The sequence below is a fragment of the Pteropus alecto genome, unplaced genomic scaffold (genome assembly GCF_000325575.1).
Source record: "Pteropus alecto unplaced genomic scaffold, ASM32557v1 scaffold103, whole genome shotgun sequence".
Lineage (NCBI taxonomy): Eukaryota > Metazoa > Chordata > Mammalia > Chiroptera > Pteropodidae > Pteropus > Pteropus alecto.
The window spans coordinates 7,440,739-7,465,882 of NW_006436288.1; the positions used below are offsets into that span (position 1 = coordinate 7,440,739).

The window sequence follows — 25,144 nt, forward strand, 5'->3', positions numbered from 1 at the left end:
TATATATTATTTGTAAAACTACAACTGAAAATAATTGTTACATTGGAAATATCCTTTAGAAATAGACTCAGTTGTCTAATATCACTAAGTTTTAGTAAAAAAATTTTTCTTTCTTTGAAGAGAGTTATGTACAAATACTCTTTCATAAGAATATTTGTAAAAATTATTGATATTCATAAAATGTATAGGACACTGGCTGGCATAGAGTAATGTTCAATAATTGTTATCTGTATATTAATAACTAACATATTACTTTAGCTCCCAGGAGGCACAGATATATTCAGCCTAGATTTTGGGGTATATTTATCTATAATTCATTAAAAGAGTATTATTCTTTGGTTTTTATTTTAATGTTATTATAAATTAATAGCAATCCTGTGAAGATTTGATTTAAACTCAGTTCAATGTAACTTACTACTTTCATTGATTAAGGTACGACTCATCTATGTGTGGAAAACATAGTTATGTATCAAAAAGAAAGAAATTTCTTTAATTGCGGTTCAGTTTAAATACACTTAAATTATAAAATTAGTTTGGGTTTGGCATTTTATTTGTGGCCAGGAAACAAAAAATGAATAAGACAGACATAAGTGTCTAGATTGTTACTAAGCTGGGTTTTCACTTAATACCACTTCTGAAAGTATTTCATCTTTATTTGAGGAAATTTTATGTTTACATTAGATACTTTATCCAAGCCAACAGACCAGAAGATACCTGTAGTCAAACTTGTAAACCTAAGAAATAACCATATAATACCAATATTACTTTAGTTAAATTCTTATATGTATACCATCACATATAAGAATCTGAACAAATTTGCTTTTTAATAGAATGGGTTTTTTTTTAAATTAAAAGCATGTGATACATTTTATTACAACAATAATATATAGGTTGCAACTTTGAGTTTTAGTCAATCACTAAGATCAGAAAGAGATTCTCAGAATGACTCATCCTAGACACTGATAAAAATTTATAATCTGCTCAATTATATCTTGACTATCACATATGTAATAAACAATATTACAAATAACACATTATAAAATAACTCTCTCCTTCTTGGCTTTCATGTTAACACACTCTCCTGATATTCCTCTTTTTATTTATTTACGGTCATTCCTTTAAATTTCATTGTAGGCTCAAGCATTGCTATTTAGTCACTAAAGATCGGCATTAAGTAAATTTACATGTATTTCTTCTCACTCTATACTTTGTCCCAAGGAAATCTCATCCATGCTATTGGCATCAAAGACAATTTATGACTCCCATTATCATATCTCTAGCCCAGACCTCTCTTCTGAACTTGGAACCTTAGGAAAAGTACTTGAATGTACCTAAATATACTGCTTCTAGTTAAAATACCATTTTTAATATTTATCCTTAAAATGTTTAATCGTTCAACTCATCTAGATGAACGTATTAAAATAGCCCAAAATGAAGCTGATAAAGGATATACTAGACCAGGATCAATCATCTCTTAGAAAATATGATGAGGCAAGTCATACTATGTGAATTTTAAAATGTCCCAACATAATGATGGAATGGAATATTTCTTCTTGTGGTTATATCATTTTTTGCATCATATATTTTAGTCTACACAAATAAATAAATGCAGGTTTAATTTTGGTGTATGTTTGTTTGTGAATTATATCTTTTATGTAGTATATCTAACAAATAATTTTGGCCCAAAAGTCTGCATTATCTGATGTTAAAATAACTGCTTGCACTTCCATTTTGTTCATATTTGCCTGAGATAGATGATAGATGATGATAGATGATAGATGATGATGATAGATAGATGATAGATAGGTAGATAGATAGATAGATAGATAGATAGATAGATAGATAGATAGATAGATGATAAATAGATCCCTTTTAATTTTAACATGTGTTACTTGGAAACATAATACAGTTAGATTTTTTTCTATTTTGTTTTTTAGCCAGACTAACAAAATTGTCTTTTAATTAGAATATTTAGTTTATTTACACTTAATTAAATTACTGATATATATTTTTAATTTTCATCATCTAATTTTATGTTTTCTAATAGAATGTTTTTTAATTCATCACTATATCACTATGTTTATTTCTTTGAAGAATATTTTTACACACGTATTTGAATGTATATGAAGTTGAAAGTTCCATAGTTATGGGGAATGAATTCCAACACGAAGTTCGAATGAAGATTTTATAAACCTAACTGCACCACATTTGGAGTTGGAATTGTTACACAAAGGAAAAACTTGAGAGAATATCACAATGAATAAAGACAACTCACAAATAGTAGAGTACTCTAACAGCATAAAAGTGTGAAGGATTTCCCGCTTCCAAAAAACTTTTATTAGTCTATTTGGTCATTCCAGAATCATTATGTACTTTATATTTATAATACAGGTAGTTAATGAGTTACTTGAGGAAATTAAACACTCGTGTAGAATTGCAAGCCTTAGCTCATATTCCACCATGTAGTTCACTATCACGTTATTGGGAAATTAAGAAGTCTTAAAAATGTTCATTGACTTCACAGTAATATATTTGTCACAGCCTGAAGTAAACAGAGTGATCTTTAAAAAGCCAACACAATTTAGTTGCTTTTCATAAGTTTAACAGCTATGTTAGCATCAGCAATTTTGTGAGCAATAGAGTCAATTATCAGCTCTGTTAGGTAAAGCTCTGTAAACTGATGAAAAAAGGTCTCAATAACCTAGCACATTCAGTTAGTACTTCATGCTCAGGAACATCAGTGATTTTTTCAAAATGTGCTAGTTATCCAAAACTTAAGTTTAATTTTCCAATGATGAGAAATATATGTGACTTATTTAATTCAGTAATTAACTTGAACATTTCTTCTTAAATGACTACTATGTGTCGGGTACTGTGCTAGGTAGGGGATACAAAATAAATAAATAAATAAAATGTAGTTCTTATCCTTAAAGAACATACATCCAGTTAGAGAAAAAGAAGCATAAACAGATAATTGTAACAAAATTATATGGAGGTATATTATTTATAACTTTACTAATGGTGACATTTGTTCTGGTCTCTTTCTTTTTTTTTTAATTGACATAAAATTGACATAACATAAAAGCAACCATTGAAAACTGAACTATTCAGTGGCATTTAATATATTTACAATGTTATGCAACCACCACCTCTATCTAGTTCCAAAACTTTTTCTTTTCTTTTTTTCCAGCTTTATTGAGATACGACTGACATATAACATTATATAAGTTTAAGGTGCACAAAATGATATACATATATATTGTAAAATGAGGTTAGTTAACATATGCAAGGTTGGTTAACACATCTATCAACCTAACAAGTTACCTTTTTTGGTGGGGGGGGCGGTTATAAGAACTTTCAAGATTTACTCTCAGAAACTTTCAAATATAGAATACAGTATTGCTAACTGTAATCACCATGCTGTACATTAGATTCTCAGAATTTATTCATCTTATAACTGGAAATTTGTACACCCTTTGACTACCTTCAGTCATTCCTTACCCCTACAAGGACCAATTTGCTCTCTGTTTCTACAAGTATGAGTTTTGTTTAGTTTTTTTTAGATTCCATTTGTAAGTAAGATCATACAATATTTGTCTTTCTCTGTCTGGCTTATTTCATTTAGCATAATGCCCTCCAGGTTCATCCATGTTGTCACAAATGGTAGGATTTCCTTCTTTGTTATGGTGGGATAATATTCTATATATTTTATATTCTATATAACATATTTTCTTTACCCATGCATCCTTCAGTGGATATTTAGGTTGTTTCTATGTCTTATAAATAAGGCTACAGTGAACGGGGAGGGGTAAGGGTGGGGGACTTATCTCTACCTCTTCAAGATGACGATTTGATTTTCTTTTCTTTTCTTTTTTTTTACACATATACCCAGAAGTGAGATTACTGGATCACATGGCTATTTTATTTTTAAAATTTGAAGAACCTCCATACTGGTTTCCATGTGGTTGTATTAATTTATATTCCCACCAACAGTGTACAATGTTCCATTTTCTCCATATCCTCACTAGCACTTGTCTTTTTGATGACATCCATATCCTCACTAGCATCTTGTCTTTTTGATGACACCATTCTAACAGATGAGAGGTGATATCTTATTGTGGTTTTGCTTTGCATTTCCCTGATTAATGATGTTGAATATCATTTCTTATACGTGTTGGCCCTTTATCTTCTTTGGGAAAGTGTCTATTCAGGTCCTTTGCCATTTTTTCGCCAGATTATTTGGCTTGTTTGTTTGCTATTGAGTTGTATGAATTTCTTACATATATTGGTTATTAATTTCTTATCAGATATATAGTTTGCAAATACTTTCTTCTATTCTGTAAGTTGTCTTTCATTTTGTTGATCTGCACTGCTCTTGAGATATGAGTAGGAGTTTTTCTTTCCAAGCACAAATTGAAGGAGGGACATACTTCAGGTGTTCTATTGTTTTGATTATAAATCATTAATCACAATTCACAAGTGATATTTTTAGCATGATAAAATTAAGTGAAACAAATAATGTGTCAGTTTTGGCACATTATTTGTTACTAATGTTAACATCAGGTGATTCACATGTGCCATAAATTATTTTCTTCTAAAGTATCTTATGAGTTCTTAAAATCTTTAAGGTCTCTCAAAGTTTTTCAGAGCTCAGAAAAATATACATGAGTAGTTTAATAAACAGGCTCTCTTCAAAATAGTATAAACATAAAGCTTATATTTTTCTAAATGATTTCAACTCTTCTATAAAATCCCCCTGACTCATCTCAATGATATCCCAGTCAAATCCTAGAACTTTCCAATCATATTCAGTTATTTAAAATTCAGCCTAGTTTGACTCACTTCTGTTCATTCAACTGCACCCCTTCTCCTTGTTATCCAGAGACTAGACATGAGAAGGGAAGTTCTAATTTTTTACTCTTCGTCAGACATATTGCCAGATAAAGTGATATAGAGTGATATCTTTTTCAGTATAACTCTAATGAAATATGGACTGTGGACTCTACTGTTTGTTTACAGGAAGTCAATGAACCCATTAACATTTTTATTATCTGCCATTATCAACTAAGACTTTCAGTGATATATATTTCACATGGATGCAAAAACAAGATTTCACAATTTGAGACATGTGGCTGACTCTTTATAAATTTACAACATCGTTTATTCAAGAAATATCTATTGATTACCTATTGTCAGACACTGTTATATAGATCAAACCATAGCAAAAGAAAAAAATGGATTTCGTTTGGATATATTTTTTAAAAGGTATAAATATGGTCCTAGGTAATCCAAACAGATATTTTATTTTTATTGATGTAACATCTAAATTGCTTCTAAGTTAGTAACATTATTTTCATTTTACAATGAGAAAACCGAATAGTCATTAAACTAGCCTGATTTTACCTACCTGCTAAGAAAGTAAGTCATGAGATCTCATTCAAAATCCTGCTAAGCTTGTCCAGCTGTCTGATTGAAGCCATGATATGAATCTAGGTGCTATCCCTTATTAGCTTTGCAAGTTATTTCATTTTTCTGTGTGTCACTGTCCTCATCAGTAAAATGGAAATAACCTCTGTACTGTTCTCATAAGTTTTGTGAGATGAGTTAAGTTAAAATAAATAAAGCACTTAGACTAGTCTGGCATAAAAATCTTAACAATTACAAATCTGAACCCCTTATCAGAAACCCAAGAATTTTCATATATTTTAGAACTCAAAATTTTTCAGACTTCAGGAAGGTAAATGAGAGCATATGGCAAATTTTATATAACATTTTCATCAGAGTCTGGGAACCTCCTTATAAACAAAGAAGTGAATATATCTGATTTAAATATAAGTTCACACAAAGCGCGATAAATAAGGACTATAAGTTCAGATCTGAATTTGTTACCCATTTAGTCTGTGGCAAATGTCAAAAAGAACTTTTGTTTTTTGAAGACTTTGAGACTTAAGAATTTTGGTATAGGGCCTATAATTAACAATTAAGTTACGTTATCTATCCCATAATGATCAGAATCATCCTTACTTAGGCTCTAGAATTTCAAGTGGGATTCAAAGGAACATTTCCCATGTAAATTATCACTACCAGTTACATAGCAGAATTTAACACTTGGTGATATTTGACATAGCTAATTTCATTTTATCTGCTTCACAAAAATTCTCTTAATTGGGGTTCTATTTCAAAGATCCAAAAGGCATTTTAAATCATTATAAAATTTCTGTTGCCTCTCCATACAAAGCTTTTGACTCACATTTAAGTTTTATCTTATGCCATGAAGTTTCAAAAGCCATATAAAAGCCTCCTAAACCTTAATCACTTTGGTGTTACAATCTGAAACGATTTAAATCACAACTAGCATTCAGGATAGACTTGATTTTACTGAAGCTAACATACAGTCCTCCAAATCTCCATGGGTTAAACATTAAAGGTTTCTTCTTACTCATTATAGTCAAAGTTCAGTGCAAATGGGCACACACATTAGCTTACAGAAATGTAGTTTGAAATAGACTTTTGGGAAAGCATTATGTTATCATTAATCAAATCTTATATACAGTTATATATATAATTATAGCCTTTGACACAGTAATTCTATTTTTGGACTCTACCATAGGAAGTAATCAGAAATGAAAGTAAAGACTCATGCACAAAGATAATAGAGAAAAATAGGGACAAACTAAAAACCTACTTAAAATAGAATGATTCAATAAATTATGGCAATTGCTGAAAGAAATTAGATATGAATAAACCAAAGGATGTCTGTATTCATGAATTGGAAGAATGAATATTGTTAAAATATTCATACTACACAAAACAAACTACAGATTTGGTTCAATCCCTATCAAGATATCAATGGCTATATTGAGTCATCATGTTTTATACTTTAATTATCTTATAATTTCATTTTTTAACTATACTTCAATAAAAAATAATTTAAAAATCTTTTGACACAGGTTTACTGAAGTGAGAAAATGTTACGCAAAACAGCATAGACTTTAACCACATTTCATTTGTGTCATTTAGGAAGATATAGTCATTCCTCTTAGACTTGAGAAATTCAAGTTATTTGCAAAAAAAAAAGAGACTGACATTTTTGCGAAAATAGAAAAAATCATCTGAAAATTCATATGGAACCATAAATGACCCTGGACAGTGAAAACAATCTTGAGAAAGAAGAATAAAGCTAGAGGCCTCACACTTCCTGACTTTAAAGATGTTACAAAGCTGCAGTAATCAAAAGAGTATAGTGCTGGCATAAAGACAGACATATATATCAGTAGGACAGAATAGAAAACCCAGAAGTAAACCCACACATATATACTGGAAATGATATTAGACAGGGATGCCAAGACTGTATACAATGAGGAAGGATAGTCTCTTCAATGAACAGTGATGAGATAACTGGACCATACATATGCAAAAGAATGAAATTGGATCCTTATCTTATACCAACACAAAAATCAACTCAAAATGCATTAAAGACTTAAGCATAAGACCTGAAACTATAAAATTCCTGGAAGAAAACTTAAGGGGAAACCTTCAAAGCATTCTACTTGGCATTAAATTTTTGGGCAGGGCACCAAAGGCATAGACAACAAAGCAAAAATAGACAAGTGGGACTATATCAGACTAAGAGGCATCTGTTCAGCTCTTTCAATCAACAAAGTGAAAAGGCAACCTATGGAATGAGAGAAAATATTTGCAAATTTGAAAAACAGTTAATATCCAAAATATGTAAGGAACTCCTACAACTCAACAGAAAAACTCCCAAATAATCCAATTTTAAAATGAGCTAAGGACTTAAATAGACATTTCTCCAAAGAAGTCATACAAATGACCAATAGGTGTTTAAATGATGCTCATCATCACTAAGCATCAAGAAAATGTAATCAAAACTACAGTGAGATATTACTTCACACTTAAGATGGTCATTATCAAAAAAATAACAAAATAACATGTTGCCGAGGATGTGGAGAAGTTGTAACCCTTGTGCACCATTGGAAAATGGTATGCAGGTTCCTTAAAAAATTAAAAGTAGAACTACCATGTTATCCAGCAATTCCACTTCTAGGTATTTATTCAAAACAGGATTTCATACAGGTATTTGCACCCCAATGTTCATTGCAGCATTAATCACTATAGCCAAGAAATGGAAACAACCTAAATGGATGAATGGACAAAGAAAATGTAGTATATATGAACAATGGAATATTAGTCAAACTTAAAAAGAGGAAATTCTGTCATATGCTACAACACAGATAAAACTTGAAGACATGCTAAGTGAAACAATTCAGTCATAGAAAGACAAATACTGAATGATTCCACTTATGAGGTATCTAAAGTAGTGAAGCTCACAGAAACAGCAAGTAGAATGGTGGTTGACAGGTGCTGGTGGAGGATCGGGGGAAATAAGTATAGAGTTTAGTTTAGGTCATGCAAAATGTAAAACTTGTAGAGATCTGCTGTACAGAGATTTATCAAGAAGCTAGATTTCATATTATGCATTTTTTTATCACAATAAAAAAGTAAACAAATAATATAAATTATGGCACATTTTATGGTGGAATAGTATGCAGCCATGAAAATTATGCTTACCAGGAATTTTAACGACATGAGGAAATGCATATGACATAATATTAATGGAAAAATCATTATATAAACCTGATATACAATATGATATAAGCTATGTAAAACACGTATATATGTACAAAATTATAATTATAAGTTCAGATTTAGCAGCAGCCCATCTTCATATATTGTTTTCACATCAGTTATTTCCCAAATATTGTTCACATAATTTTAATTTCCTTTTTGACTCAGTTTTATTAGAAGAATGTCTGTTTTCTTCTTAATGTTGGGCCCCTATTTCAACCTTGGGTTAATAATTTTTATTTTTTATGATTTAATATGTGTCCTGTTTGAACATTTATCATTTTATGATCAACTCAAAATATAATTTACATTAAAAGAATCAATTTGTGTCTATAAATACATAAAATTTACATTTCTTTTATGACTATTTAGAATAGTTTATATTATTTGGATTTTTTTTTTTTTTTTACCACTCTGCCTCTCTCCCTTTTCTTTCCCACCCAACTTTTGTTTTTTTCCCATCTGAAGGTCTGTGTATTGGCCATCTCTTATGTGTTTGTTTCTGACATATGATTTTGGGTTAAGAAGGTGTACCTTGGTTTGGTTATTACCATTTCTAAGCAATAATTCAAGAGCTGTAAGAATGAGTAAAACTCCTGCTGGTTTTTGTTAAATGTCTCATCTTTGTCACATGTAAGTATGATAAAAATTCCTTAGAATGATCCTTAAGTAATTCTATTTGGCACATTTTGGTAGCCATGGTACTTTTAACGATTTGGATAAGATATCCTGTCAATTTTCTCTCTGTAATACTGGATTCTAGACCATATGGTCCTATTGTGTTTACAAGAAGAAAGAATCACATCTTACCAAAGTCCAAATACATGAAATTCAATGTTTCCTCATTATCACTAATGGACTGACACTGTCATAAATGTTAATTAATTAGTACAGTAGGCTTTGTCCTTTTCAAGCCTTCAGGATTTCTCCTTGCTGTACTTTAAGCTCTTCTGGATGGTTATCACTAGATTGCTTGATAATCTGTTATCTCGTGGTTACCTACACATGCTGGTTTATCTCATCAGTTCACAATTAATAAGGCTACATTCTGCCCATCTTCATTTAAAACAAACAAACAAACAAACAAACAAACAAACAGTATTTCACTGAACTCTTTAGCAGTCTTCAGAGTTTTCATATCCATAAATCCTCCAAAATAAAGGTCGATCTCCTCAAATTTGCTCTGCAGGTGATTTGCAGACAGTGTCACCGAGCCGCCAGTCGCTATATCACTCTTCGTTCCTTGCTGTTGTGCTGTCTTTCGGGTCATGTTACTCAGGGCAGCTTTAGAATATACAACGAGAAGAAAAGGAGAGTAACATGAGCAGACCTAGTGGAGTACAAAGGACCAGAGAAAATAGGTCCTTGGTATTCTCCTTATTGTCCCCCTAGAATATTCTCCTTTAGCCTCTGATAAACCTATCCAGAGGAAAGAAGAGAGAAGCATCCTTAGGTTAGGCGTCTAGAACCCCAAGCCATAATTCAGTTCTGGATTTTGAAATCCCTTTAATGCACTCAAGTTTAAATTGGAACAATTTCCCAAGGTTAAGTTAAGCAAGTCTTTTAGCTTCTATCTTAAAATAATGGCACCATCTCATTTAATAATAGCTAATTGTAATGTATCATTTCATTTAAGTCATAAAAATTTAATAATAAGGCTTCAAAAGATATTATGCCTGGACCAGGCATTATTCTGAAGACTTGATAACCATCTTCTTACATCTTGGCATTTCTGTTATTATCACTGTTTTACAAATGAGGAAACGAGATTAAAAGAGATTAAATTGCTCAAATTCTACAGCAGGATTGTCTAACTAAAAAGCTCAAATCCTTTTAATCCCCTTCATTACCTCTCCAGCCTCTGTATAATATGCTTTAAAGAGCTAGAAAGCAAAATTGCATCCGTTGGAGCAAGATAAAGTAGAATCTGAACCTGGAGAAAGTGGCCCTTACTTGATGTGTGTTTTTCCTATGTTAGGTACACAGGTAGTAGGCATTAGCTCTTTGTAGTTTGTGTGCAAACACAATTGCTCTGAAATCCTTACTTCCAAATATCAAAATATTATTTCAAATGTTAATTATGAAGGACCAAATACATATAAGAATAGAGATATTAAACATTTAACTTAGAAATTATTGTTAAAGTAATTAGGTGCATTTGGGTAAAAGTTGGAATGGTAGTAAAACAATATAGAGTAGTTATTTAGTATACTTTACGAGTCTGAAAAAATTATTTTAAACTATACCGTAAAACATATTTTACTTGTCATCCATTTTATCGTATAATAAATAATTATTAAGTGCCTATTAAATGTCAGTTACCAGCTAAGTCCTAGAAAAACAGATTTTTTTTAAAAAACACAGGATTTAAGTAAGCTAAATATTAGTTTTTTCACCTTAGTGAATTTTTTTGGCACTGCTTTATATAAAACTTAGATGAAATATTGATCGGCACTTGTAAACTTTTAATTAATACCACTTATATAACAATAATGAGGACTGTTAAATCAGCTTTATCAAATTGTATGAAAATAGGATCTCAGTATTATTTTTAAAATTAATCTGCTTTTCCTCACTGATTTAAAATATTACCTTTACTACATACTAAATACCTATACAAACTTGGATTTTTCTCTTTAATTTGTTCTGTTTAATTCCTGTGCCAGCCTCATAGTTTATGGTTTTTGATATGATTCAACATTTGGTAAGGTGCATCCCTTTCATTATTCATATAAGGATCTTTAAAAAGTTTTTTACCTTACATATTTTAGATAGTTAAAATTAAAGGTTGTTTGACGTAGTTTTCTGTTCAATTAAATCCATAATTATAATTTACAAATTCTTTCTTGAGACCATGGAGGATACAGAGAGGAAAGTGATAGAATCCTTACTCTTGAGTAGTTAATCTATTATGTGAAAAGAGTTATAATTTGATTCTAGGATTATGAAAAAGAGGCAAGCTAGAACAAGCACCAATAGACCTGTTTTACAGACTTAAATATTTATTAAACCTTATAACTAAGCACACTTATAAATAGCACAGCCTTTCCTAGATGTTTAATGTAGTCATGGCAGTAGTTTTATAGATGGCCAGCTCCCTTAGGCTATCTTAAAGTTAGCCTAAGTGCAGAACAGATGCAGCCCCATTTTTATGTAGCATCTCTGAGAATCTAAGCACTTAGAGGCTCTTCTTTTTTCTTTTTCTGGGGAGGAGTATAATTCAATTATAATGGAGTTAGCTTTGGTTACCAGAACATGACTGAACTTGAATGTCAGGTATCACAGATGTTTGGATTTCTGAATTTTCAGTTTACAATGACATTAACTAACACTGATTCTGTTGGGCGTAGGAGAGTGATTTCATTTTAAATATGTTTTCAGCATGGTGGATTATCTAGCTATTAGACATGCCCACATAATCTCATCTCATAGAATAGTTTTTCCTGTAATTTTTTTTATATTATTACTCTAGTATCTAATGTTAACTCCACTGTAATTAAATATTTATGACCTCTGGATTTATATTCAGTGAGCCTTTCATTCTCTCATACAAAATATTCATTACATAACAAGTTATAAACATTTTACTAGTCTTTTATGTGTGACACAATCTTTATGACCTATATCCACAATGAAGTTAGCACAAGGCAGAATTTGTTAGGTGTTCTACCAGATGTATAAAAGGGGGAAGTAAATTTGGACTAGGAAAATCCAGATAAGCTCAATGAAGACAATTGCTAGAGAGTTAAGCTCTGAAGAATGTGTGGGATTTCAAGACGCAGAGATAGGAGACAGGTCATTTCAGATATTGAAGGGCCTCGATGTCATGCTAAATACAGGAAGGGTACTAAAATGTATTGAACACTTTATATTGATGTTATATCTTCATAACCATCTTATATCTTCTAGAGATGATGCAAGATGCTGGCCAGTTTTAATGATGTCCTGTAGCTAAGGATTTGTTCTGAAGCCAAAGATAATTAATGTGCTGGCTTGTGGTTTAGGAAGTGGTCAGGTAGAACAGTTTAGCATAATCAGACTACAGTAGGTTCTCAAATAACATCATTTCATTCAACATTGTTTTGTATAATGTTGATGAGAAAAAAATAGATTTCCTGCTGGGGCCACTCTCTGTGTGGAGTTTGCACTTTCTCCCCATGTCTGCATGGGTTTTCTCTGGGTACTCTGGTTTCCTCCCATGTCCCAAAGATGTGCACATGAGGTGAACTGGAGTGTCTGAATTGTCTCAATGTGAGTGAGTATGAGTGTGTATGTGAGTGCACCCTGTGATGGGAGTGTGTCCTGTCCAGAGTTAGCTCCTGTTTTGTACCCCAAGCTGCTGGGGATTGGCTCCAGCCACCTGTGACTCTGAACTGGAATGAGGAAGTTGGAAAAGAATTATCCTGTTTTTATTAATCTTTTCCTAAATGTGTGTATAGCTCATATGTATTTTGGTGCTTAAGAGTACAAGTGTTTTTGGTCTTTATTTAGAAGTTTGGTGATGTTTTTGTGATTGGAAATACGCTGTAGGAACTTAACTCTTGTTTAAATGGGAAAATTGGTTTCCTTATACTTTGCTTACAGTCATAGTTTCCAAGAAACTGTAGATGTTGAGTGAGGACTTATTGTACTCCACGGTGATCAGTACATGCAAACCCTGACTGAGAGCTATTCCTATATGAGACTGGCAGTGTTTCAGGAGCTAGGTGGGCTTAAGCATTTATTTATTGAACACTTTTTATGTTCTAGCACTATTCTAGGCAGTGGACATGTGACAATAGACAAGATAGACTGTGGCTTTTCTCCCCTGGGGCTAACACTGTAGTACAAAAGATAGACACTAAGAAAGTAAATACAGTGATTTTGAGATAACTTACATATGCGCTGGCTGGAAAATTACTGCTGGAAAATTATGCTCATGAGAACATAGGCTATCGCCCATAGGAACATAGGCTATCACCCATGGGAACATAACATTCTAACAATAAGCTTTCTGCTTCTGTACCCCTGCTTGCACAACCGACCTGTGGGTTGACAGGTAGTGAATAAGAGAAAAATAGACCTTTGTGTTTAAGACAGAATGAGGAATGGGATTTAAGGCTTAAAAACCTTGTACCTCTACATTTCGGGGCTGCTTAATTTGGGGTCTGCGTACCCCTGGCAGACCCAGCTGGCTGAATAAAGAGCATGTTTTCTATAACTCACTGATTTCTGGTGGTCCATGTGTCTTTCAGGGGCTGGCAGCTACAACACATAGTGGTAAGTGATATATATAAAATAAAACTGGTTGTTGTGATAAAGGAGCACTAAAAAGGACTCTGTGGGAACAACTTTTGGGTAAGATCTGAATGATAAAGAGACACACAGAGATAAACTAGTAAGAAGAAATCACAAGGAAATTAGAAGCAGAATATAGATAAAAACATGTGGAGACAGAAGAGACAGAAGTTAACTGTTTGCAAACTAACCAGAGAATCTGTTGGTCCCCAGATTTCTGACTTTTAGGGCCATTGTTGTCTCCTGAATATATGCATAAGTAGGTGCATATATTCCATCTGCCATTTTTATTCTGTTGTAGGCTATTCCTATCTACCTATTTAATCATTACCCTATTGAAAAACAACTGGATTATTGCCAGTTTTTAGCTATTATGAACAATATTGCAATGTACATTCTTATACACATTTTCTTGTGTACATGTGTGGCATTTTTGTATATATTTGGAATTGAAATTGGTGGGTAGTAAAGAATGCCTATCTTCGGCTTTATTAAATATTGCAATAATGTTCTCCAAAGGTTTTTTTTTTTTAAATAAATATACTTTCCTTCTAGTAATGTACACTTGGCATTATCGGAATTCAAACTTTTTTCCAAACTAGTGGATATGAAATGGTATCTCATTGTTGTAATTTGCATTGCCTTATTTTCATAAGCTTATTAGCTGTTTGGAATGCCTTTTCTGAAAATTGATATTCTATGCCCATTTTTCTGTTGGGTGGTTTGGCTTTCTTACTGATTAGTGATATTCTGAATATTAATCCTTTTTTGATAATATACATTGCAATTATGTTTTCTCTCTTTATGTCTTGTCATTTAACATCATGAGTTTTACATTTTAACGTTTTCAAGTTTATCAGTCCTTTTCCTTCATGGTGTGTGCTTTATGAATCTTATTTAAGAACTACTTCCTTAACTTGCAATCACAGAGCTCTGATCCTATATTTTCCTATATATATATATTTTTTCCATTCATTCATTTATATTTATTGAGTAACTACTACAGTAAGGCAGTATGCTGACTGTCAAAAATATAAATATGAACTAAATCAAAAATATAAATATGAACTAAATCCCAGTTTACATTAGAGTTCACTCTTTGTGTTGTACAGCTCTGCAGGTTTTGACAAATCCATAATGTCAAGTATCCATTATAGTATCATACAAAATAGTTTCACTACTCTAAAAATCCTCTGTGGCCTATCTATTCTTTCCTCCTTCCCTCTGCTTGAAGCCCTGATCTTTCTCTATTGTTTGCCTTTTCCAGAATGTCATATGTTTGGAATCATACAGTATGTCTGCTGTAGCCTTTTCAGATTGACTGCCTTCACTTTACAATACGTATTTAAGTTTCCTCCATTTTTTTTCATAGATTGATCCTTCATTTCTTTTTGTTGCTGAATAATAGTCCATGATACCAATGTACCAGTTTTTAAAAATCTACTCAACTACTGAAGGATATCTTGGTTGCTTCTGAGTTTTAGCAATTATGAATAAATTATTTTACACATTCATGTACAGGTTTTTGTACGGATGTGTTTTCAATTTATTTGCATAATCGAGGAGCATGATTACTGGATTGTACAGTAAGACTACATTTAGCTTTACAAGATTTACAGACTGACTCTTAAAGTGGTTGTACCATTTTGCATCCTATCAGTGATGAATGAGAGTTCCTGTTTTTCTACAACTTTGCCAGTGTTTGGTATTGCCAGTATTTTGGATTTTAGCCCTTCTAAAGGTGTGTGGTGGTATCTCATTGTTGTTTTAAGTAGCAATTCTCTAATGATATATAACGTTGAAAATGTTTTCATATGCTTGTTTGTGAAGTGTATAGCTTCTTAGTGAGGTGTCTGTTCTGATTCTTTGCCCATTTTTAAACTGAGTTGTTTTCCCATTGTTAAGTTTTAAGAAGAGTTCTTTGTATGTTTTGGATACAAGTTATGTTTTAAAATCAGATATGTGTTTTGCAAATATTTTCTCCCAGTCTGTGGCTTGGCTTTTCATTCTCTTAACAGCGCTTTTCACGGAGCAGTTTTTTCATTTTAATGAGATCTGACTCATCAATTTTTCTTTTATGAATTGTGCTTTTGGAGTTGTATCTAAGTCATTGCCAAACCCAAACCCATTTAATTTTGTAAAATTAACTTTATAAAATTAACTTGTAAGTTAAAGTGTCTAGATTCATTTTTTTTCTTTTGTATGTGGATATCCAGTTGTTCCAGCACCATTTATTGGAAAGATTACCTTTTCTCTATTGAATTGTCTTTGTTCCTTTTTCAAAGATCAGTTAACTATATTTGTGTGAATCTATATCTGGGCTCTATCCTGTTTCATTAATTTATTTGTCTATTCTTTGCCAAAATTACACTATCTCAATTACTATAGCTTTATAGGAAGTCTTCAAGTTGGGTAATGTCTCTCTCTTCTGACTTTATTCTTCTTAAGTAGCACGTCTGTTATTCTGGGTCTTTTGCCTTTCTATATAAACTTTAGAATAAGTTTGTTGATATCCATAAAATAACTTGCTGGAATTTGGATTGGAATTACATTGAAGCTATAGATCAAGTTGATAAAAACTGAAATTTCTTATATATTTTTGAAGTTTTGCATGTAACATTTAGATTTTTTAATCTTCTAGAATTTTTATAATGAGGTGGGATAGAAAAAAATCCCCATATGAATAGCAATTGATCCAGTACCATTTATTGACTAGCGTGTGCTTTTCTAATTTTTGTCAATATAAGAAATGTCCAAACTTGAAGAGAATTTTTATGAGTTTCTTTGAGCCAAAACTGATGACAGCTACTAGGAAGCAAGAGCTCAAATGCTCCAAATAATGATAGTTTTGCATTTTCTTTTATGCATTTGAAATTAAGAGGAGAATGTAAAGATAATAGGAAAGTGGGAAAAAAGCAAGGCAGGGAATGGATTATAGGATACAAGATTATAGTTAACAAGATTATGTGCTCTCTTGAGGGTGGTTACACCTTTGAATGGTTATTACTTCTGGTATATGAGCTTAGATGCACAATATACAGGATTTGTTAAAAACCTTACACTGAAGAAGTTATAGGCCTGAGGAGTGACTACCCACCATGACCTGCCCAGTTAGGAATTTATGATTTATTACAGCACCCCTTTTTCATCCACGTTTTTAATGCCGCCTTTGTAATATTCAAAGTTTCTGAAGTCTTTGTTATGTCTACTGGTCTATTTGCCCATTCGTAAACTGTTACTATCATAAATCTTGGTAGGATAAGTTCTCTCAATTTATGCTCCAATGCTCCCTCATCTACAAAAATTTATAGCAGCTTTTCTTGGATCTTAAGTTTTGATAAGAATTTTAATGCCAGTTTAACTAGTTCTGTGAAAAACTCTGTTGAGATTTTAATTGTAATTGCATTATACTTAGTGATTAGTTTAGTGAAAACGGATCTTTATTATAAGTATCTTTTATTTATAAGTATGGTTTATTTAATATAATTTCAACCATAAGGTCTTGCACATCTTTTATTAGTTTTATTTTTTGGTAGTTAATAGTTGTTTTCTAATTGTTAATGGATGCCTCTTTAAAATTATATACTATTCAGTTCCCAAAATAACTTTTTATAACTTGCTATTAAACCATTTTACAATTCAAAAGTTTTAAAATTCTTAAAATGTCAACTGTTTACATACAATTTACAAGAGATACGATCTGAAATGTGAAAGTATATTGCTCTTCAAATTGGAAAGAACACATAATCTAGTATTTCTTGTTGTATATGATTTAAAAAAATACATATGCTGTATTGTAAAACTATATTTTCTTTTCCCTTTTATAGTTTATGCAGTTTACTGTTATCAACAGTGAGCTATTTTTGTGATTTACAAAGGTAAGCTTTTTCTGAACTATCACAATGTACTCACGCTAATAAAGTAATTAAACATTTTGATTGTTAATTAAGCTGAATTAGTGATTTAATTTACCAAACCTATCCACTAAAGTCCTAAATGCTACACGAGAGACATGGATTAAGAGGCAAATCTCAGCCCATTTTCCTCAATCATAAGGAAAATCACGAGGTTTTAATAAATTATTTGTGGATTATCCAGTTTCCAGTATTCCCTTATCAAGAGAAATAGCTGCTATGACTTTGACACTAAAAGTTTTAAGGTAGTAGTTTTAAGTTCCACTGAGGGGATACCCTGCCATGGGCAGCCAGCCAGTCTAGCTCTAAACCTCAAAACTATTTTCCTTTCCTTCCTTTTCATCTTCATCCCAGACTATACTCCCCGCCTCCCTCTCGACTCTGAATAATTTTCAGTATAGTCAAACATCTGACCTTAAAAATAAATCTCGAAGTAATGTCGTTGTCTTACCCGAATATCTTAACTATTTGTTCCTTTATGTACCATGATCTCAGTATACATCTCAAGGGAATTTAATTGCCAACCCAACTATGGAGTCCTCAGTACACAGCAAGTCTGAGACCAAGGCGACCTTGTTAATCCAGCCTGCCCAGATTTAGGCCAAATTCAGAGGCTGATCCAGGGGTTATTTCAGGATGTGTCCCTGCTTCCCAGAAAAGCTCAATTCTACCTCAAACTCAGACCCCCAAACCCTCCTGATTAGGTGAGCTAAAGCTTCAATGCTTTTTGGATCTTGGTAGGGCCCAGGCTCATTCGGAGAAGGAGCTCCGTATTTTTCAGACTAGCAGCACGCAGGGTGGACTGTCCGATAATACCAGAGGAAACAAGCGCATAGCAGCCAAGTCCATTGTGCCCGGAGCTGGTTGTCGGCCCCCAGCTCTGACGCAGGCGGAGGCCCCGCCCCGCGCGTGACGCCAGCGTCAGGCCAGTCCCAGCATGCTCTGCGGCCACCGGCGGTCGAACGCAGGCGAGAGGAATTTTTCCCGTGAAAAGCCCTGGCTTAGTTCAGCTGCTGTCCAGACTCCGGTCGGCAGGAGTATCGCCTCCAGCCGTTCTCCTACCGCTCGCCCGTCAGTCTAAGCGCCCCCAGCCCTCCCACGAGGGCGCCCCGGGACGGAAGGATCCACCAGCCTGTCGGCGCCCGCCGTTCTCGTGGTCGCCGTAGCGGTCGTCGTCGTCGTAGTCTCTGCTGTCGTCTGGGCCATGGCCAATTACATCCACGTCCCGCCCGGCTCCCCGGAGGTCCCCAAGCTGGATGTCACGGTTCAGGATCAGGAGGAGCAGCGCTGCCGGGAGGGGGCCCTGAGCCTCCTGCAACACCTGCGGCCGCACTGGGATCCTCAGGAGGTGACCCTACAGGTAACGCCCACACCTCAGCCCTGCGTCTTTCACAACCCTAACGCCGCCCCGGGGGTGCTCACAATACCTCTATTCCCCGGTAATAGGGGAAAACCAACGAGTACGACTCTCAAGTCCTTCAAGTAGTGATCCTGTATATCAGTCAAGCCGAGGAAGGTCACTCCCCCTTCTTTTCACAATTGCTGATTGAGGTAGTCCTGAGGGCATATTTTTTCTGGCGAGAAGCGGCTACGTAAGTGACGCACCCATTCTCCACTCGGAGGATTCCTGTTGATAGTTGCCCCTCCTCCCACTCTGTCCATTCTAAATGCAAAATGGACCCTTTTCATCCTCCTTGCAAGGGGTCCTCGCTAGTCGGCCCAAGCAACCGTCTCTTCTTCCGCAAATAATGCAGTAATTAATCCTCTCTGATCTTTTCCTTTCCCTTCCCTCCCCTCCCCCCAGCAGTTTACTTCCATTTATGCCTCACCCTGCGTTTTACCTTCTGAAATCCTCGGATTGGCGAGAGTAGTCGATTCCAAATAACCGTGGTCGTGCATTACTTAATTGTGTTCTTAGCACTACAAACATTGTTTCATTTGGATCTGTATTAGAGAATTTCTTTAGTCGTATAAGTGAAATTAACAGTATCTTATGTTAGAATGATCAGTGGCTTGCGAATATTTTTCTTGAACCACTGTATTCATAGATAAGAACAATTGGGAAAACAAATTTTTAAGAATCTAGGCGTTTTCTATTTTCTGATAAGCTATGATTTATATACATGAAATTTGTTTTGAATACTGAATTTGTTTTTAACTTCTGGAGTTTCAAGAACTGTATACGAAAATGAAGCTCCTTTCCCTTTGCAATTACAAAACAAAGTCGGTAATTTTAAAGGCTACGATATTTGGTGTTTGTTTCAAATCTGAGCAATAACGTTAAGACCATTATTCGAAGTAGCCAAATCATTCGTCTTGTTTTGTTGACTGATATATTTATTCAGCAGCGTTATTAATAGTATCTTAGGTTTTTTGCTTAAGTAGCTATGCAAAGATGAATAAAACATGAATAGTAGTACCCTAGGGCCCGGAACAGTTCTGACACACAAGCTTTTTGGAGTGTTACTTTTAGATCTTACTACCTAGAAGAATTTTGAGTAGATTAAAAGGACCCATATGTCTTGAAACAATGTTAGACAAAAATTTTGAAATTTTAATGTAGTGTTTATTAGCCAACTATATAGGATATAGTGAGTCCAACATGATTTTCATGTGTAATTAAAAAAATTAATTATATATTTCCTTTAATTAAGGAAAATTAAATTGACACTAATAAATTAGTTCATTATTTCTTAACTTATTTGTAGCTTATTATAGAAGGTTTTTTTTTTATTAAAATGATTTGTATTCTGTCAGTTATAAATTAAACATTAATTAAAAGCATGCTACTTCCTTCTACGTCCTGGTAGCCTCTGATACTGGCAGACCAGTTACTTTTTAAGCAAAGATTTTGAATTTGAAGCTTTGAAAATTGGAGTTTTTGTTGCTGTATTTGTCTGTGGAACAGTAATAATAGCTATCCTGAGGTACTATGTGCCAGGTTTGGATTAGCTGAGCTATCTCTATATATTTTTTATTAAAGCCTCCAAACAACCATTTAGGTAGGTAAGTACTTTTTCTTTTTTAGGTGAAACTGAAGTAAAATCAGGATATAGATAAAAAAAGAGACAAAAATATGGTAACATCAAACTTTCTGTTTTTGATTGTTGGCAAGTACGTGGGATTGAATTTTGTCCTCTGTGTAGCATCTTCTGACTTTAAGATTTTTGGACTTACAAACTAAACTTCTAATATACATATTTGTAAGTGAAGGTAAATTCTACCACTTATGTCGTGCTAAGGATGATTATTAGAAATACATTCCCTTCATGTGTAAGCAAAGCTTTTGATCCAGAAGCTGGGACAAAGACTAAGCTAAACTGATGGTGGTTCATCTCAACTTAGATTTGGTTCCCCCGTTTTAGATGATTACAAACTCTGCTTTTATGATGCTTCAAGATTTACTTAGTAAATCTCAATGGGAATTTTTTTTCGAAATTTGCTTTTGTTTCTTTCGAAGTATAAAGAAAAAAATCACACCTCATATGTCAGAAGTGGAAGTATGTATCATAATACAAAGGTTAAAACAGTCGGTATCAGTAATATATATAGCCCAATTCTTTTCACTTTTTTCTAAAATTTTTATGTAATTTAAAATATACTTTAAACATACCTTAGAAGCTTACTCTAGTAACATGTGTTTTTCACCTGGCAATTACTTCTGCCAGCTGAACTATTCAGAACACACAGGGAAGCTAGAAGCAAGCAAAAAGACTGATGCAGCCAGAATGATAGAGGCCAGTCTTTGCTGAAAACTTAGACACATGCAACGATATATCTCATTTTAGATAGGGTTTTAACAAATTTAATTATTTGATTTTTATATCTATACAAGAGTAAAAGAATAAAGTGTACAAGGAATGGTGAGCTTTATCTTTTGGAGTGTAGTTGGAGTAAGTATAAACAACAATACCAATTGCATTGCTTTCTGTTTAATATTTTGCTTATAAAGCACTTTTATGTACATTTTCCCAGCAGCAATCCAGTGAGCTAGTTGTAGACTATTAACATGTATTTTATGTTTAATGAAACTGAACTTGCAGATCTGGAATGAGAACCCATTTTGTGAATTATTGTTCTTTGATCAAGAAAAGTTTATGTTCATACATTATGATTAAGGCAGGATAGCATTTCTGTGTAAAATTAATTTCTTGAAAAGTTTTGACCCATAAAAAGATTTTAAGTTCTCCTGAACATAAATTTGTATTCGTTTTTACACATAAGACATTATTTTAGAAAAGAGATTCACTTCAACTTTCCTTTAAGAAATATCCTTTGTTATGTAACAACTCCCTATCTTAGCTGAAGATTTATCTCCATTTCTTTGGATAGTCCTTGTATAAAGGGAAAAGGAATCAGGTGAGATTTATTAGGCAACAGAATAATTCTCAGAAGACTTAAGATTGTTTCTCCTTTTAAAAAAGTTGATGAATCAGTGTTTGGAATAGTCCAGTACGTTGTCTCTGACTATTTCTGCAGTATTGGACAGTGTTTTTTCATTAGCTTGTCACTATGTGAATTTTTTTTTTATAACTTGGGACCTATATAGATGCTGGGAAAGTCTTAACAGGAAGGGTAGAAAGACCTTAAGCTAACATTTATTCTTGTTATAGGATCGCAATGAGATCACTTTCTGTATATGGTACCTTATATTAACTTAGTTTTTCATTAAATAGTATATTATAGTGGTCAGGGGCATGGTGTTTAAATATAGGATCGGTTTTGAGTCCAGGCTTTGTTTTTGACTAGGTTTGTTATCCTGGTCAAGTTACTTAACTTTCCTCTGTCTCAGTATCCTTAACTGTAAAATGGATGCATGCAAATGCTTCTGCCTCAAAGGGTTGTGAGAACGAAATAAATGCTATCTTTCATGATAGTTATTACTGCTGCCGAGTACCTACTGAATAGTGGATGCCCAAATCAAAAAACAAACAACATGTCTGTTCTTTGAAATTCCCAGTCACATGTGCAGTACAAATAAGAAAATAATCACAATATGGTGTTTTTGGAACTAACATTCAAATTTTGTTCACACGTAAAGGTTACACAAGAATGTGTAAAAAGCATGTTATTCTGCTGTACTACCAAGTTTTTGCATGTTTTTGAATGCATAGTTTGGAAACCTTCATTTTATTTAAGTATACATACACTGTCTTGGAAACTAGTTACTTGTGTTAGGTTGTGTAGCTACATAGCAGTTTTCCTATCCCCTGGAGATAGTTACTGAAACAGTCTATTAAAAATCTATAACCCCTTTTATTTTATTATAGATATTTAATATTGGATATTTTTAATTTTACATAAAAAACCAAATGTATACAGTTGCTCTATGAAATTGTTTCCTTTAGTGTTCTAATTTAATAATTTTCCTTTTCATTTTTAAAAAGATGAGTTTGTTTCTTACTTTCTATGATAGAATATTTTGAAAAGTCTTAGGTAAATTTAAGTAGTATATTAAGGGTACCAGAAGGATATAGTATTTATAGGAACCTTGAGTCTTCTAGGTATATATAAGGGATCATAGTTTTTACTCCGCATAACTAATATCAATGTTAAGTCCAATTTTCTATTTCCTATTCCTTTTCTCTTTGTTTTCAGTGTTTCATAATAAAAACACATTTGAGTGAGTGTTGGCTATGGCTAAGAGGTATATACTGTTTGTTAGGTTCCCATATATTTTATTAAGATGTGACTAAAAAGACAGGAGCCTAACATGCTAGTTCATTTTCAGTTATTAACAGCTGTGTGACTTGGACGAAGCAAACCATTTAACCACTCTTTGGGGTCTCAGCATAATGTGGTAGAAAGAGGATGGTTTTTGAATCCTGATTCCAGCCATTTGTAACCTTTGTTATGTTTTAAAATCTCTATAAAATGAGATTATGGTCTACGTGGGAAACTAGTTGAATAGTAGAAAATAGAATTTTGCTACAATAGTTGAATTTTACTACTTCACTACTAATAATAGTAATTTTACTACTGATACTAATTTTACTACTTTACTACTAATAGAATATCCTGAGTATTAAACGAAATATATATTATATATAGCAATATTTTAGTGTTGCATGCTTCCTCTCATCTCTTAACGCTCCCCTTCCACTCCCTTCCCATCATTTATAAGTAGAAAACTTGATCTGAAAGAATTGTGAGCTCCTAAAATTCAGCAGTTGTGACATGTATTTTTTGTAGTAGGCATAATGCTGCTAATTTTCAGTGGTATTACTTTGTACAACTAACTAACAGAAGGTAGGTATGGGAGAATGTAGGAGAGAAGGCTTCATAAAGGACGGTATCTGAGCTAAGCTTTGAAGGAAAGTTATCAAGTGGAATGGGGAAGCATTTCTAGGCAAAGAAAACTACTTTCCCAAAGCTAGACTGAATATTTGGGGTGGAATGGAGTGTGAACAAGAAGTGTGATTTTTAAGAAAGGGAGTGGTTAAATATGAAGATTTTGTGCCTCATTAGGAGGTGTTTTATTATCTAGGCTGTAATGGGAAGCCATTGAATATTTTGAGTAGGTGAGTTAAATCATGTATTTTTTAGAGAAGTGGCAGGCTACAATGTAGGCAGCGTTGGTTGAAGAAAATGTTTTTATTTGTGGAGTAAACGGTCACTTAGGACGTTGGTTTTGAAACTGGTAGTTACCACACACTAATAAGATGCTAAATCAATATAGTAGGTGGAAATCACTACAGTTTTAAACAGATTAGTTGAAATGGTATGTGATAGGATAGATCATAGAGCCTTGCAAGTAATAAGGTAAGTATTGTTTGGGGGAGCTTGTGTTTAGTTAGCATGCACTGAATTAGATGATAAAGTATATTTCTGTATAATATGTTGGAGAAAGCATTTATCTAGGAGAGACTGTTGTGTTAATCCAGATAAGAGGTGCTGGGACCCTAATTAGAACAGTAGCCTTGGGAATGGAAATAAGGGATGGATTTAACATTTCAGAAGATATATGTGCAGGCCTTGTTAATTACTTGTAGGTGAGGGAAGAGGGAAGCTTAAGAGGTGTGTGGGTGTGTGAGTGTGACAAATATAGGGAAGTGACAGAAGATCTATACTTAAGGAATCAAGCTATATTTTAGATTTTATCTTATAAGGAGTTATTTAACTCTTTGATATAACAGATGGGTTATAAATAGATACATTTCTATCACCCTTTTAAAAATCATGAGATAGAACAAACATATAGAAAAATTCATAAACATAAATTGTTGTGGAACAAATACCTGTGTAACCCAAACCCAGGGAAAGAAATTAAATATTACTAGCAACCCAGAATATCTCAATTACCC

The 25,144-nt window shown here is 33.3% G+C and overlaps 1 protein-coding gene and 1 pseudogene across 1 annotated transcript in view; one reads left to right on the top strand and one right to left on the bottom strand.

The window, feature by feature from the left end:
* The window catches only part of LOC102888414, a 32,597-nt pseudogene extending 13,551 nt beyond the window's left edge, over positions 1–19,046 (bottom strand).
* ETNK1 (ethanolamine kinase 1) overlaps positions 18,759–25,144 on the top strand; it is a 53,394-nt gene continuing 47,008 nt past the window's right edge. Inside the window, exon 1 of the mRNA XM_006912685.3 lies at positions 18,759–19,200. Within this exon, the coding sequence (XP_006912747.2) occupies positions 19,045–19,200 (156 nt within the window). The 5' untranslated portion in view covers positions 18,759–19,044. The remainder of the gene's footprint in view (positions 19,201–25,144) is intronic.